Genomic DNA, 14,809 nt, shown 5'->3' on the forward strand with positions numbered 1-14,809 from the left:
GCTTTTCAGTGATGAAAATATGAAAATACTTCATAAATAATGTATTTTAAAAAAACTCTTGAATATTTCCACTAAAGAATATCACTTGTGATTTGAAATTGACCTGTAGGATCAGGTAGATGGCGTGGCTATGGGATCAAGAATATATCCCAGAAACTTGCTACTTGTCCCTTAAGTACTATGAGATAATGAATACCTTTCTTTGTTTTTCATTAACCACAAAACTGGACACTGGCCTACCGCGAGTATCGAAACCCAATTTTTAGCGTCTTAAGTCCTCGAAATTTCCGCTGGATCACCTGGAGTCTTTATTTCTATACTATAATTTGTAGATGGAAGTCACTATTTTCGAAGATGCCAAAAGCGTGGTTAGTCCACTGAACGATCCTAAAAATAAATGTACCAACACCAATACATCCAAAAAGATCCTTAACTTCCATTTCTAAACACTTCTACTTACCATCGATGGTTTTACTCAGAAGAACCTGGTGACAATACCAATCTGATTAACACATTTCACAGATGCAGAAACCCAGCTAATTTATTATAAAGGGGTCGCTCATAAACGATTTGATATAGAAAATAAAAGCAACCATATAAATGGACAAATCCTGCTGATACGTAAAGATAAACAAGAAAAGCTGGAGAATACTTGTCCCAAGAAGGAACAAGAAAGAACATAAATTTCAAACATGACGATACAACAACCGGCCCCTACCAGCGGATCAGCAGTAGGCTTACGAGCTTACACTGCTGTAATCCGAGGTTTCATTTCCTGAAGTGAACAGACCTAAAATTTATTATCTGGTTGTATTTGTTGTTGAGCACTAGGATACACAACGGCTATCTGTTCTCTGTACACTACAGGCAGCGAAATCCGGTTTATAGCTCAACCAACACGTGGGAATCTTATATTGTCTAATTCAGCAGTTTAAAATATCCTCCTATATTTGTTTGTGTAAAAAAATGAGATTTTTTGTTAATGTAAATATAATAACGACCTATATCTTCACGATGCATCTTGATCAACTTAATATAGCGTGGCCCGGCATGGCCAGGTGGTTAGAACGTTTGACTCGTAATATAAAAGTCGTGGGTTTGAATCCCCTCACACCAGGCATCTTCATTCTTTCATCCGTGGGGACATTATAATATTACGATCAATCCCACTATTCGTTGGTAAAAGAGTAGCCCAAGAGTTGGCAGTGGGTGGTGATGACAAACTGCCTTCTCTCTAGTTTTACTCTGCTAAATTAGGGAAGGTTAGCGCAGATAGCCTTCGTGTAGCTTTGCGCAAAAATTAAACAAAAAACAAACAAATAAACAACATAGCTTCGTCAAGAAGTATCAATAGTTTAAAGCTCGCTAATCCAGCATTATTAGTATTATTGACATCTCTTGACGAAGCTGTAATGGCGATATACTAAGCCAATAAAGATACATTCCGGATTTATATGTCATTATTTTATTAATATCAATATAAATTACCTTAATAAACTTTAGCTTGCGTTAAACAAAGTTAAGATATCCCTTTTCAGTTATTAGTATTTAAAGTTAAATAGTGGGTTACTTGTACTGTGTCTACCGCAGAGATCGAATCTCGAATTGTAGTGTTATAAGCATTAGGTCTTACCAGTTAGCCAACGGGAGGTTTGCATTTATCCTAATAATTTTTAATTTCAAATCATAATATTTAAAATAAAACGAGACTAGAAGTGGCTTCGTGTTGGAGTGCCTGCACCATTAATTTGAGGATTCATGGTTCCCAACCGAATGGCGCAAGTAAAAAAAAAAACAACACTCCAGTTTGGGTACACTAAAGGGTAACGGCCAATTCTCACTATTCGACCTTACAAAAGTATCGTAAAATTAGCAGTGGAAGCTGTTAACTAGCTGCCCTATCCCCAGCCTATCTGTTCACAATTAGGGACTGCTACGCGCAGGTTACTTTTGCGTAAATTTGCGCGAAATTCTGAAACAAAAAATGAATTACGACATTGTTTTATCGAGTTTACAAAACAAACAGTGTTAAATGAAAGTTGTTCAATAGTGTTGTCCTGTAAGAGAACTGCCCCCTGTACGATTTCTGTGAAGATGTTATCAATTTGCATCTAGAAAATTCAACCACACGTATCCCCTCAACGGGTCGGCGGTAAGCATACGGACGCAAAACGCCAATATCCGAGGTATGATTTTTCGTGGTGAAGAGAGTGCAAATTACTCATTGTGTAGTTCTGCACTTACACAAGAAACAAGATACCAAACACACTTCGTGAAGTTAAATATAACGTTCGGAAAAAATTCTAGAAATGAAGCTTTGAATATTTCATATTTAGAGTTTGTGTGTGTTTTTTCTCGAAGGGAAACCATTTCTGGCTATCTGCTGTACCCACTGAGGGGAATCGAATCCTTGACTTTATAACTACCGCTGTCCAACATCACATTTGAAAAGTAATAATTTTCAGTAGTACCAGCGTCAAGATCTGGATTGAAGATGCAATTGAGGCAAAGAATAAAGTACTTGTACAAACAATATAAATTAAACTGTATAAAAAAGATGAGTCTTTCTACCCACACAGTAGGCTCGGCATGGCCAGGTGGTTAAGACACTCGACTCGAAATCCGAGGGTCGCGGGTTCGAATCCCCTCTCACACCAAACTTGCTTATCCTTCCAGCCGTGGGGGCGTTATAATGTCACGATAATCCCACTATTCGTTGGTAAAAGAGTAAGTAGCCCAAGAGTTGGTGGTGGGTGGTGATGATTAGCTGCCTTCCCTCTAGTCTTACACTGCTAAATTAGGAACGGTTAGTGCAGATAACCCTCATGTAGCTTTGCGCGATATTTAAAAAGCAAACAAAACCCACACAGTATTAGAGAAACCTAGCAACTTTGTCTTTTAATGTTTGAGTCCATTAAACTCAAATTTATGCTCAAAATATTGACGCCAACTTGAGAAATAATTTGAGCAAGAATTATATTCAGAACGTGACTGCATAAATATATTCAAAACACCAGAGGATTGTAATTTCTTCCTCTATTCAACAGCATATATTTTTCTGAATACTGCAACACCTAAGCCTGACATCTCATACACTGGCTAATAACGTTGTTCTACTTCAAATACTCCAGAATGTACTACACAATTGTGTCACCAGCTTCTCGCTCAAGATAACTTTCTTTTTTTAAAAATGTATCTTCATATGGCACTTTTACTATATTGTTTTTTATCGTTTTTAATTTCGCGCAAAACTACTCAAGGGCTAACTGAGCTAGCCGTCCTTAATTTAGCAGAGTAAGACTAGAGGGAAGGCAGCTAGTCATTACTACTAGTGGGATTGACTCGGATTACGAGTCGAACGCCTTAACCCACCTGGCCATGCTGGGACTTTTTTACTATATAAAAACTCGTTGAGAGAACCTAATTATTGGAGATATTGTCTGTAATTTCGTCTGATATCATCGCGTAATATCCTTTACCCTCTGATCGTTTGGTAATATGTTGAATAATGTCGCCAGCCAAATATAACTTAAAATTGTACACGATCTCACGTAGCACTGCTTTTGGGAATTTTTAAGTGTTCCGCCAGTTGTGCTTCAGAATTCAACAGAAGCTTCATATATGAAGGAAATTGTCCTTATTTGAAAACAAACTGTTAAGAGTCGTCCCTGTGGCATGTACCTCAATATTGTGTTTCCCATAAAACAACACAGTGTCGACAGTGTTTTTGATGTTACATTTATATCTTAAAAATCATGATTTTGTTTTCTGTTTGCTTGGCTGATGCCCTCGTATTTGGATTACAAATAATAAGATATACTAAATCCTCCTACTTACTATCGTTAATAACTCATACCAATCCACCTACATAAAAGCATTAATAACTCATACTAATCCACCTACTTAAAAGCATTAATAACTCATACTATTCCACCTACTTACTAGTATTAATAACTCATACTGATCCACCTACTTACCAGTATTAATAGCTCATACTAATCCACCTACTTACTAGCATTAATAACTCATACTAATCCACCTACTTACTAGTATTAATAACTCATACTAATCCACCTAATAGCATTAATAACTCATACTAATCCACCTAATAGCATTAATAACTCATACTAATCCACCTACTTACTAGTATTAATAATTCATATTAATCCATTTTCTTACTAGCATTAATAATTCATATTAATCCATCTTCTTACTAGCATTAATAACTCATACTATTCCACCTAATAGCATTAATAACTCATACTATTCCACCTAATAGCATTAATAACTCATACTAATCCACCTACTTACTAGTATTAATAATTCGTATTAATCCATTTTCTTACTTGCATTAATAATTCATATTAATCCATCTTCTTACTAGCATTAATAACTCATACTATTCCACCTACTAACTAGCATTGATAACACTATGTAACAAAATTTTTACTTTTTCTTGTTCCTGGGCAGAAAGTGTTATTTCCCAATTGCTCATACCTAATGTAAATGGAAAAAGACCTATTTTTCTCTTCAAACTTTGCTTTTGTGACCTGGATAATAAAATTTTCAAATTTACCCATTTTCCAGAACATTCCAGGTATATTCAGTATTGAGTAGCTGATAGAGAATTTTCAAAAACTTTCTACAATGTTGTAAAAGCTTCAAAGCTGTGCTGCTCTATAACGGGAATAAGTATCCGTCTCTTCCCCTGGCTCATTCGGTGCAACTCAAAGAGGAGTACAAAAGCGTCAAGACCTTGCTATAAGCCTTGAAGTATGGTGAGTATGGCTGGGAGGTTATCGGAGACTTCAAAATGGTGGCATTCCTGATGGGTCTCCAAGGAGACTTTGCCAAGTTTCCTTGTTATCTTTGCTTTTCGGACAGCAGAGACAGAGCAGCGCACTACAACAGGAAGCACTGGCCACAACGGACCGAGTTCTCTGTGGGGAGGCATAACGTCAAGTGTGAGCCACTAGTGAACCTCCAGAAGGTGTTGCACATAAAATTGGGTTTTTATGAAAGAATGTATCATAGCTCTTGATAACGAGTCTGTAGTCTTCAAGTACCTTCGAGACTTCTCTAAGCTGTCTGAGGCAAAGGTCCAAAGCCGGTGACTTCGTTGGATCACAAATAAAGAAGATCCTAGGGTGCACAGAATTCTCCAAGCTGCCAAGTGGGAAGGAAAAAAGCTTGGAACAGCTTTGTCGCAGTGGTTCGGGGATTCTTGGGCAATCACAAGGCCGAAAATTATGTGGAACTGGTTGAGGCTCTGATGAAAAACTACAGCAAAATGGGCTGCAAGATGTCCCTGAAAGTCTATATTCTTGACGCTCATCTTGATAAATTCAAGAACATGGGAGCATACTCAGAGGAGCAAGGCGAGCGCTTCCACCAAGATACACTGGACTTTGAACGCCGCTACCAAGGAGCGTATAACATGATGGTAGACTATATTTAGGGGCTGATACGTGAAAGTGATTTACATTACACTCGCAAATCTCGAAAAAACTACTCACTTCTAAACATTTTTGTATAACTGAAGTATAAATACATATAAATCTTGATTCATATGTTGTTTTATTCAGACCTTATGTAAATGAAAATGTGCAAATTTGTCCGTTTTTACATAAAAAATAGGTTAATTTCTAAATTTCATTATCCAGGTCCCAAAAGCAAAGTTTGAAGGGAATAATGGCCATTTTCTGTACTTTTACAACCCAAGCAATTAAGAAATAACACATACTATCCAGGAACAAAATTTGTGTTACATAGTGTAAGTGATATTATATCTTCCTCGCTAAAATCAGGGGTTCGATTCCCCTAGGTGGACTCAGCAGATAGTCTGATGTGGCTTTGCTGTAAGAAAACACACATACACACTAAATCTTTCTAACCACTAGAACGGGTAACTGACACATTTAGTAAATTTATTGTCAGTAATTAATAACTTATTAAACCTGTTGTGACGATATTTATATTCAAACGGAAATTCGCCATCTGGGATTTGAAATTAGTAAATAAGACATTTGTGTGTGTGTGTATATATATGTATATACACAAGTATTTTTGTGCGTGTTTGTGTGTGAGAATTGAATGTAAATAATGATTTATATTCGACTTCATTTCCTAGAAGTTCACGTTTGTAAAAACTACACGACGTTGCGAATATTATATATTAAAACTACACATTCTATGAGAACCGAATTTCATCACAGGCGCACCAATGTAATACCATATAAAATTACACAACAACATGTGGATAGATAGAAGACATTGCCAAGAGTTAGAAACGGAGAACCCATAGAGACACGATGAGTCATAGTTGTGATAAATTAAACCCTTACGTCAGAGGTTGAACTTACCACCGAAATGTGCCAGAGAAACAACTTCTTCTGTAAACGACTTGCATGACATCACAGTGCTATAAACGAAACCATGACAAAATAAGGAAAACATCTCAGAGCAATTGCCCTCACACTATTGTTAGTAATAACAATGAAAGTAAATCAGTATTAACTACAGTTCAACAACATGAACAAGATACGTGACCCCCTAGTGACACGTTGTATGCTTGAGGACTTATATTACTAAAAACCGGGCTTCGATACCCGTGGTGGGCAAAGCACACATAGCCCTTTGTATGGCTTTATGCATAACAAAACAAACAAACAAACAATATACATATGAATAACTATCACGTCTACAGAGTAAACATAGTGCCTGTAATGACTAGTTCGTCTCCAATAAGCAATGTGTATTTAACAGTTTATGTTTATGTTTTTTTTATAGCCAAGGCACATCAGGCTATCTCTTGTATCCACCGAGGGGAACTGGACCCATGATTTTAGCGTTATAAATCCATAGACTTGCTTCTGTTCCACCTGGGGATTTTATATGATTTAAACAATCCACTCTAGCATCGTCAACAGTTGGCGAATAATTACATAGTAGCGAATGTCATGACACCACATTTTGGTGATAATGACTGGTATTCCTCGATGGATCAGTAGTAAATTTAGGGATTTAAAACGCAAAATCAGAGATTCAATTCTCACGATGGTCACGACATACAGCCCAAATGCAGTTTTGCACCTAAAAAAGAATGAACGGTTTATAACTGACCAGTCACTGCATCACTTCGAAACGTTATAACATTAAGTACGACTGATAAAATTCTACTTCGGTTTCACAACATACATCTCATCAACTAATAAATCTAGCCCAAGGTGCATCGAGTGATAAAGATTTATTATAAGTTTTGTTTCGTTTGGAATTTCGCGCAAAGCTACACGAGGGCTATCTGCACTAGCTGTCCCTAATTTAGCAGTGTAAGACTACAGAGAAGGCAGCTAGTCATCATCACTCACCACCAGCTCTTGGGCTACTATTTTACCAACAAATTGTGGGGTTGATTGTCACATATAACGCCCTACGGCAAAAAGAGGCGAGCATGTGTTGTGTGACGTGGATTCGAACCCGCAAACCTTAGATTAAGAGCCGAACGCCCTAATCACCTTGCGATGCCGGGCACTTTCAACACGGTATTATGCAGTTAATATCAACATGACATCAAGGTTTATAAGTTACCCTACACTGCTCATTTCGCATCAGTTCGTGTTACAATATCAGATACAGTACAAAGAAATACTAAAAACTGTAGATATACAATTACAAGGTTGTAGAAGTTATGGAAATGCAATATGCAAGCTGTACAATGGACAAAAGAATATTTATTTTCCACATAAACATCATTTACTTCTCAGGGTGTGAATCAGGCTAATTATTGTACTTCACAGACATCTTTACCTTTAGTAACACATCTGATTTGTTGTGTACTACAGACTTGTACTGTTGAATGAAAGTTTACCATCTTTCCTGAAGATACACTTCATACTTTCTAATATGGAGTCAATCCAGTGGATCGACCCCTTACATGCTCAGTCCGTTAATTAGATTATTTCAGATTAAAGACATTAACTTAGTTGCTTTAATTCGTCGCTATAGCTGGGACCTGACGACGCGTTGCTATAGCTGGGACATGATGACACGTCGCTATAGCTGGGACCTGATGACACGTCGCTATAGCTGGGACCTGATGACACATCGCTATAGCTGGGACCTGATGACATATCGCTATAGCTGGGATCTGATGACACATCGCTATAGCTGGGACCTGATGACACGTCGCTATAGCTGGGACCTGATGACACGTCGCTATAGCTGGGACCTGATGACACATCGCTATAGCTGGGACCTGATGACACGTCGCTATAGCTGGGACCTGATGGCACATCGCTATAGCTGGGACATGATGACATGTCGCTATAGCTGGGACCTGATGACACATCGCTATAGCTGGGACCTGATGACATGTCGCTATAGCTGGGACCTGATAGCACATCGCTATAGCTGGGACCTGATGACACGTCGCTATAGCTGGAACATGATGACACATCGCTAAAGCTGGAACATGATGACACATCGCTATAGCTGGGACATGATGACATGTCGCTATAGCTGGGACCTGATGACACATCGCTATAGCTGGGACCTGATGGCACATCGCTATAGCTGGAACATGATGACATGTCGCAATAGCTGGGACCTGATGACACGTTGCTATAGCTGGGATCTGATGACACATCGCTATAGCTGGGACCTGATGACACGTCGCTATAGCTGGGACATGATGATACGTCGCTATAGCTGGGACATGATGATACGTCGCTACAGAGGGGACATGATGACAGCCAAAATTTGATATGGCTTCATTCAGTTTTCGATTATGATACTCTCCAAACTTTGTTTTGTGAAACTATACAACTACCTAATAACGTGATTACAGGAGATTTGTGGAATTCAGTAGCTAGTACATTTCTCGTAAGAGATTGAATTCCATAGATTTGCTAAAATGAAGTAAATACAAGTAAACAATACATCATCTGTCCAAAGAGTGCAATAATCACTGGAAGATCCCCATAAAACAAAGTTATATTTATTGAAGTAAAAAGAACATGTGGGTATTTCTGTTTACGTTAACCTAAAACGAACACAAAAATACCAATCATCATGTACTATCACCAATCATTTTTAAAATACTAATCATCATGTACAAACAGTTAGTGAATGATGATTTCGTAATTAAGCAAACAGTAAAATATTCCATCACGTACATTTAATACCTTGTTAGATAGTCATCCTATACTAATACACGTTGTTTATTTGTTCGCAAATTCCTACCATAATTTTAGAGCAAGCAGGGCCAAACTTTGAGGCGGAATCGAGGAGTGTCCTTATCTATGCGACATAGCCCTCCTGCCTGGGGCTTAATCACTATCCAAAACTTGGTTTGATTCGCTGCCAGAAGAAGTGATCTGATTTGTCATTCAAAAAAAAAAAAAAGTCTGAGTCACTCACTGCCCTTATAAACGAATTAGATAACTTCCCAGTAAACAGTTTCATTCAATGCCCAAAACTTGGTAAATCATTCAATAATTGATATGATTTAGTGATAAAAATAATTAAAATCAAAATTATTAGGAAAAATTAAACTTAAATTTTTATTAGAAAACCCTTAGTTTCGTAATTCATATTATAAAGACGGATTCATGAATCCTGTATACTTGCATTTTATTTTTAAAATATAAATACAACAGTAACTAAATTCATAGACACGAAAAACCAAAAATGACTGGACTAAATATCACTGATATTGTAATTATATTTCTCGTCCAAAACGCGTTTATATTTCGGTTGAAAATTTATATTCGCTCAGAAAAATACTAAAATATCCCGAAGAATTTCGAATAAGTAAAAAGACTTTATAAACTGACCTGTTTTAGTTACAGCGTTGAAGTTCGATAAAACAGCTCCCCCTGTTCCCCGTTCAGTCGACACTACTAACTATACAATTCTGTTCCTCTTAGATATATATTTTCACATCTCAGGGCCTACGCCAACAGTTGCCACCACACTGCCTAAATTCGGAATGAAGCTAAATATACCGTCCCTGTACGAGTTGTGAGTTGGCTACGAAACTATTCTAACTTTTTTTTTAACTTATTCATGGGAACGTAGCCTGCCTTCATTTATCGAAGAAACACTGAACGCCCTCATTCTCTCTCTCAAACAACCTTGTCAAAAAAAAAAAATGGAAATAAGACACCTCAAAATGTCACCATTTATGTGCCGATTTTTCTCTTGGATGTCACCTGAAATGCAATTTGATAACAATTAACGTTTTATTTATTTTTAATCAGTATTGAAGGTTTTTTTTTTTCCAAAACACAACACCGTTCTTTACGTATACAGACATCGCTTATAATTCTTCCGAAAACAAAAAATGATAAAACAATTGAATGATATTAACAAGGGGTTCTTTAAGGGCATTTTGGTACTCCATACTATGAAATAAGTAACATTTTCACTTTTTTATATAGATTGTAGGCTTTACAATTCCCACAATTGGCTGTCTTGATTGCCATAATTTATGAAAGGTAACTGGAAACTCTTCGACGACGTACGTGGACTATTCTGTTTCGAGACTTTGTCCTCGAAGAAATATTTTAAAAATACTCTAAAATGGGACGCCTTTCATCTTTTTTTAAAAAAGACTTTTGGCTTTGAATTTAACACCTGAAAGCTTTTTTTTTTTTACGTTATTACGAATCACCTCAGAATTTGTTGTTACTTGATACAAATCACATCAGAATTGGTATTACACGTAACATGACACCTCGGTATTTATTATTATAATGAATAAGTCGCTCCCGAGTTGGTATTACATATAGCATGTATCCTTAGTATTGTTATTTGTAATAAGCCACCTAAGTACTTACATTAAATGTCACACGAGTACTCAATAGTTTTTGTTACTATAGCCACGAGATAACTTAGCACTTCTTTAACGGAGTAATATGTGTTTGAATTACTTCCATGGAAGAATATTGCACTTAACAACAAGAACCAAGTTTATTATGAGAATTATGCTATATTTATTTACTGTCTACGTTCAACGCAAGAAAAAAGAAGTCTCGGCACCTTAGAATTCCAGTATAAATCATTATTAGATACAACTTATTACACTGGATAATTTGCGGTGCAAATAGTCATTGTTTACTTAGGCGGTGGAGAAAAAAAATACAAGTTAAGCCTTTGTATGTTCTCAGTATTCAACTGTGCATAAGCTGAAGGATAATGCATTTCTTACGTCAGAAATCAAACTTATATATACACAATATATATATATATATATAAATAGAATATTAACACCGAAGCGTTAAGTAAACTAAATCAAAAGGTAAACTGTGTTAAAAACAGCAAATCCAAACCTCTGACTAATGTTAGATTGTTATAACTTAAAAAACAAGCCGAAACAAAAATTTAAAAACCACTGCACCAAGTGAGAGGATCCCAGGGTACAGGCTATAATGTGGGATATAGAATGTACCGTGGGTTTGGGAGGTGATTGTGGATGTTGGACCCCTTTTGCGGTGGAGATACACCGCAAAAGTCTTAACCTCCATTTGCCACTCTCAAATAAAGAAATAAAATAATAGAAATATAAATTAGGAGACAGTGAGATGTGGGTGCTCAAGCCCACAACGTCCAACATCTATATCACCCTTTACTGCCTGCAGACAGTTGTGGAAAGGTGACTGCTCTCCAAAATGAAGAAGAAAAAAAGTTTAAATGAAAAACTAAAAATAAGATACAACCACTTGGGGGTAAGTAAGTTAAATAAACTTACCTCTTGAAGTTAGCATTCCAGCCCCCATTATGGTAGAAAGGCGCTCATTGGTAGACCAATAAACAAATTATACTACTGTGAAAGGTCACAACCAGGTATCCAAACTAATTAATGTAACTCCCAATAACCACCCACTACGTCTACAGTAACTATCAATTTTCATAGCCTAAAACAAGTCTTTATATGCGTTAAGGTATTCATCCGCATAAAGTAGTGCCAAGTTGTTAAATAACCTTATTCACAACTAAAAATAGTTATCAGAAATATTTAATATAACTTCTTTAATTATTAATTCCTTAAATACACACAAATAATGCCTTAGAATACGGCTCCACTTGATTAAAGGGGATCCCCTGAGGTCAGTCTTCACTGACCCTCCCCTAAATCTTTTGTGGAATGACACTCCTGCGTATATTTAAAAATAATTTTCGTATTGATATCTTCTAAACATAATAAGAATTAGCTACCAACTTTGAAAGCAAGACATTTAAATCTTCGAACTTTTCACATCATAAAAAAATTGGATTTGTTTAGTACCTGACACAATTACAGGAATTTTCGATATTAATATATATATCTTCCATTCATCTAACATTTATCTGCATTAAGTGCATTCTTTAGGTCTAGGTAGAATAACAGAAAATTCCGTCTCGGTAGCTTTAACGTAAAGCTACTCAATGAGCTGTCCAAGTTGTGTTTGTCACGGAGGGTTACTCGAACTTTAGCGTTATGAAACTTGCTGCTGAGCCAACATGGTTTAACACAACAAAAATAAACACTGATAACTCAGTCCCTTTCGGAAAGTAGATTTCCCTCCTTAACTGGTTTATCAAGTATACACCTGACAAACACGAACAGGCATGAGGTTTATTGTTTTATTGATTGCAAATAGTGTTTATTGATTCATCTATTTGTTTTCTCTAGTGTCAGTATCAAAACTGATAGTGAATATAATGTAATCATTGGATTATTGCACGATCTGTGAACCTCAGTCTATGAACTTTAAAGTTAACATTAAGCATTTCAACTACTCGTCTTTGATAAAACTAATAAGCAGATCTACAACATCACAATTACGTTTCTTATTTTATTACCCCTCCCCAGTGGCACAATAGTATGTCTCCGGACTCCAACTGCTAGAAACTGGGTTCCGACACCCATGTTGGGAAGACCAAAGATAGCCTATTGTGCAGCTTTGTGTTTAACTTCAAAATCCCCACCCTCACCCAATATCTCAGCGGTAAGACTGAGGGATTATTACGCTGAAAATAGGTTACCCTCGTCGTGCAGAGCACGGATAGAAAGAATACTGTGTGGCTTGAAACTTAAACAAATACCTAGCATGTCAAATAAATGATCATACCTTTCTTGATGAACGGTTCTCCAACTTGTTATGTTTTTTACCCGTTACTTTCATAGCTAACTCTTTTTAAAGTAAATTACGTTTAACAGCATTGACAATTAGCGTTTATCATTGTTTAGTAACTATTTTCTTTTTAATATTCGTTGTAATTACGTGTTTCGAATATTATCAGTTGGCTTTGGTTGACATAGTGTTTTGGTTGAAGTAAAAATATTATTACGTCGAGCTAGTTTCAAAAACGCTTTGTCAATATAATTAAAATTTAATGGAAATATTGAGTAATTTTTAGGTCGAGTTATACCCGAGTTAACGTTGGAATTTAAATAAAATATAAATGATTCAAAATTAAAGTATTATTGGTTAACCTACGATATATATAATTTTAAAATCAGCAAAGCATGACAATAAGTTATTCCCAATTGGTGAGCCTACGTTAAGGCAACATTTACCAATGTAAACTTATCAGTAAGTATCCATAATAAGATTTGTTGAAGCCCAGCATGGCCAGGTGGTTAAAGCACTCGACTCGTAATCTGAGGATCGCGGGTTTGAATCCCCGTCACACCAAACATACTCACTCTTTCAGCCGTGGGGGCGCTATAATATGACGGTTAATCCCACTATTCGTTGGTAAAAGAGTAGCCAAAGAGTTGGCGGTGGGTGGTGATGATGACTAGCTGCTTTTCCTCTTGTCTTACACTGCAAAATTAGGGACGGCTAGCGCAGATAGCCCTCTTGTAACTTAACCCGAAATTTAACAAATCTTGTTTGTTTTGTTTGTTTCGTAGTCAAAGTGCTTCTGACAGCTGTAAAACAATAAATTGCTTCTATTAGGAAAACTAAATTATGTGAGACATAAACATAAAAAAAAATTCCTATGATCATTAGGAGTTCCATGCCTATCAAATCTAACCCCAAACAACGTGTCTTAACTTCCCCTGTGGCTGGCCCGGCATGGACAGATGGGTTAAGGCGTTCGACTCATAATCTGAGGGTCGCGGGTTCGAATAACGGTCGCACCAAACATGCTCACCCTTTCAGTAGTGGGGGCGTTATAACGTTACGGTCAATCCCACTATTCGGTGGTAAAAGAGTAGCTCAAGAGTTGGCGGTTGGTGGTGATGATTAGCTGCCTTCCCTCTAGTCTTACATTGCTAAATTAGGGACGGCTAGCACAGATTGCCCTCGAGTAGCTTTGTGCGAAATAAAAAAAACAAAAAAAACATCCCCTTCACCAGGATGAGACTAGAGGGACCCCGTTAAGAAAGAAACAGCAATAATATTCATGCAGTCAAAGATTTGATCAGTTACTTTTTGTGTATTTAAAACACAGCAGAATCCAGAAAAATGATAAGCCTAGTTCGCATTTTATTACCCTTAAGCTGACAAATAATTCATTCACCCAGAAGATTTATCTGAAATTACAATTTGGAAAACGACGTGTTATTAACATATGAAACAAATAAGTAATTATAACGTCCAACCCTGATTCGTGTATTTAAGATATTTTTTTAAACAGAATATCTACGAGCAGAACCTACCTCACGTGCAAATGAGATCGGTAAAATATATCACTGCTAGTTATCACAATGGTATCGTTTCTGTTAACAGTTCGGCGGAGAAAGATATCAAATGCGTTAAAATAAACTTTCCAAGAAAAACAGGGCTTATAACTCCGTATTTCTAGGTGACCTTTT

The 14,809-nt window shown here is 36.7% G+C and overlaps 2 protein-coding genes across 4 annotated transcripts in view; both read right to left on the reverse strand.

The window, feature by feature from the left end:
* The window catches only part of LOC143234321 (uncharacterized), a 34,668-nt gene extending 19,859 nt beyond the window's left edge, over positions 1-14,809 (reverse strand). Inside the window, exons 1-2 of one of the 3 annotated variants that reach the window (XM_076471608.1) lie at positions 9,834-9,995; positions 9,241-9,374 (exon numbers count right to left, since the gene is read on the reverse strand). The gene's annotated coding sequence lies outside the window, so the exon portion shown is untranslated. Of the gene's footprint in view, positions 1-9,240; positions 9,375-9,833; positions 10,025-14,653 lie in introns of those variants that run through there. The other 2 variants (XM_076471607.1, XM_076471606.1) reach the window with 2 other exon arrangements.
* Positions 7,523-8,808, reverse strand: LOC143234322 (uncharacterized). Its single transcript, XM_076471609.1, has one exon. It carries the CDS (start codon positions 8,642-8,644, stop codon positions 7,988-7,990), a length of 657 nt encoding a protein of 218 aa, XP_076327724.1. The 5' UTR covers positions 8,645-8,808; the 3' UTR covers positions 7,523-7,987.

Source organism: Tachypleus tridentatus, chromosome 12, assembly GCF_004210375.1.
Source record: "Tachypleus tridentatus isolate NWPU-2018 chromosome 12, ASM421037v1, whole genome shotgun sequence".
NCBI classification, from domain to species: Eukaryota; Metazoa; Arthropoda; class Merostomata; order Xiphosura; family Limulidae; genus Tachypleus; species Tachypleus tridentatus.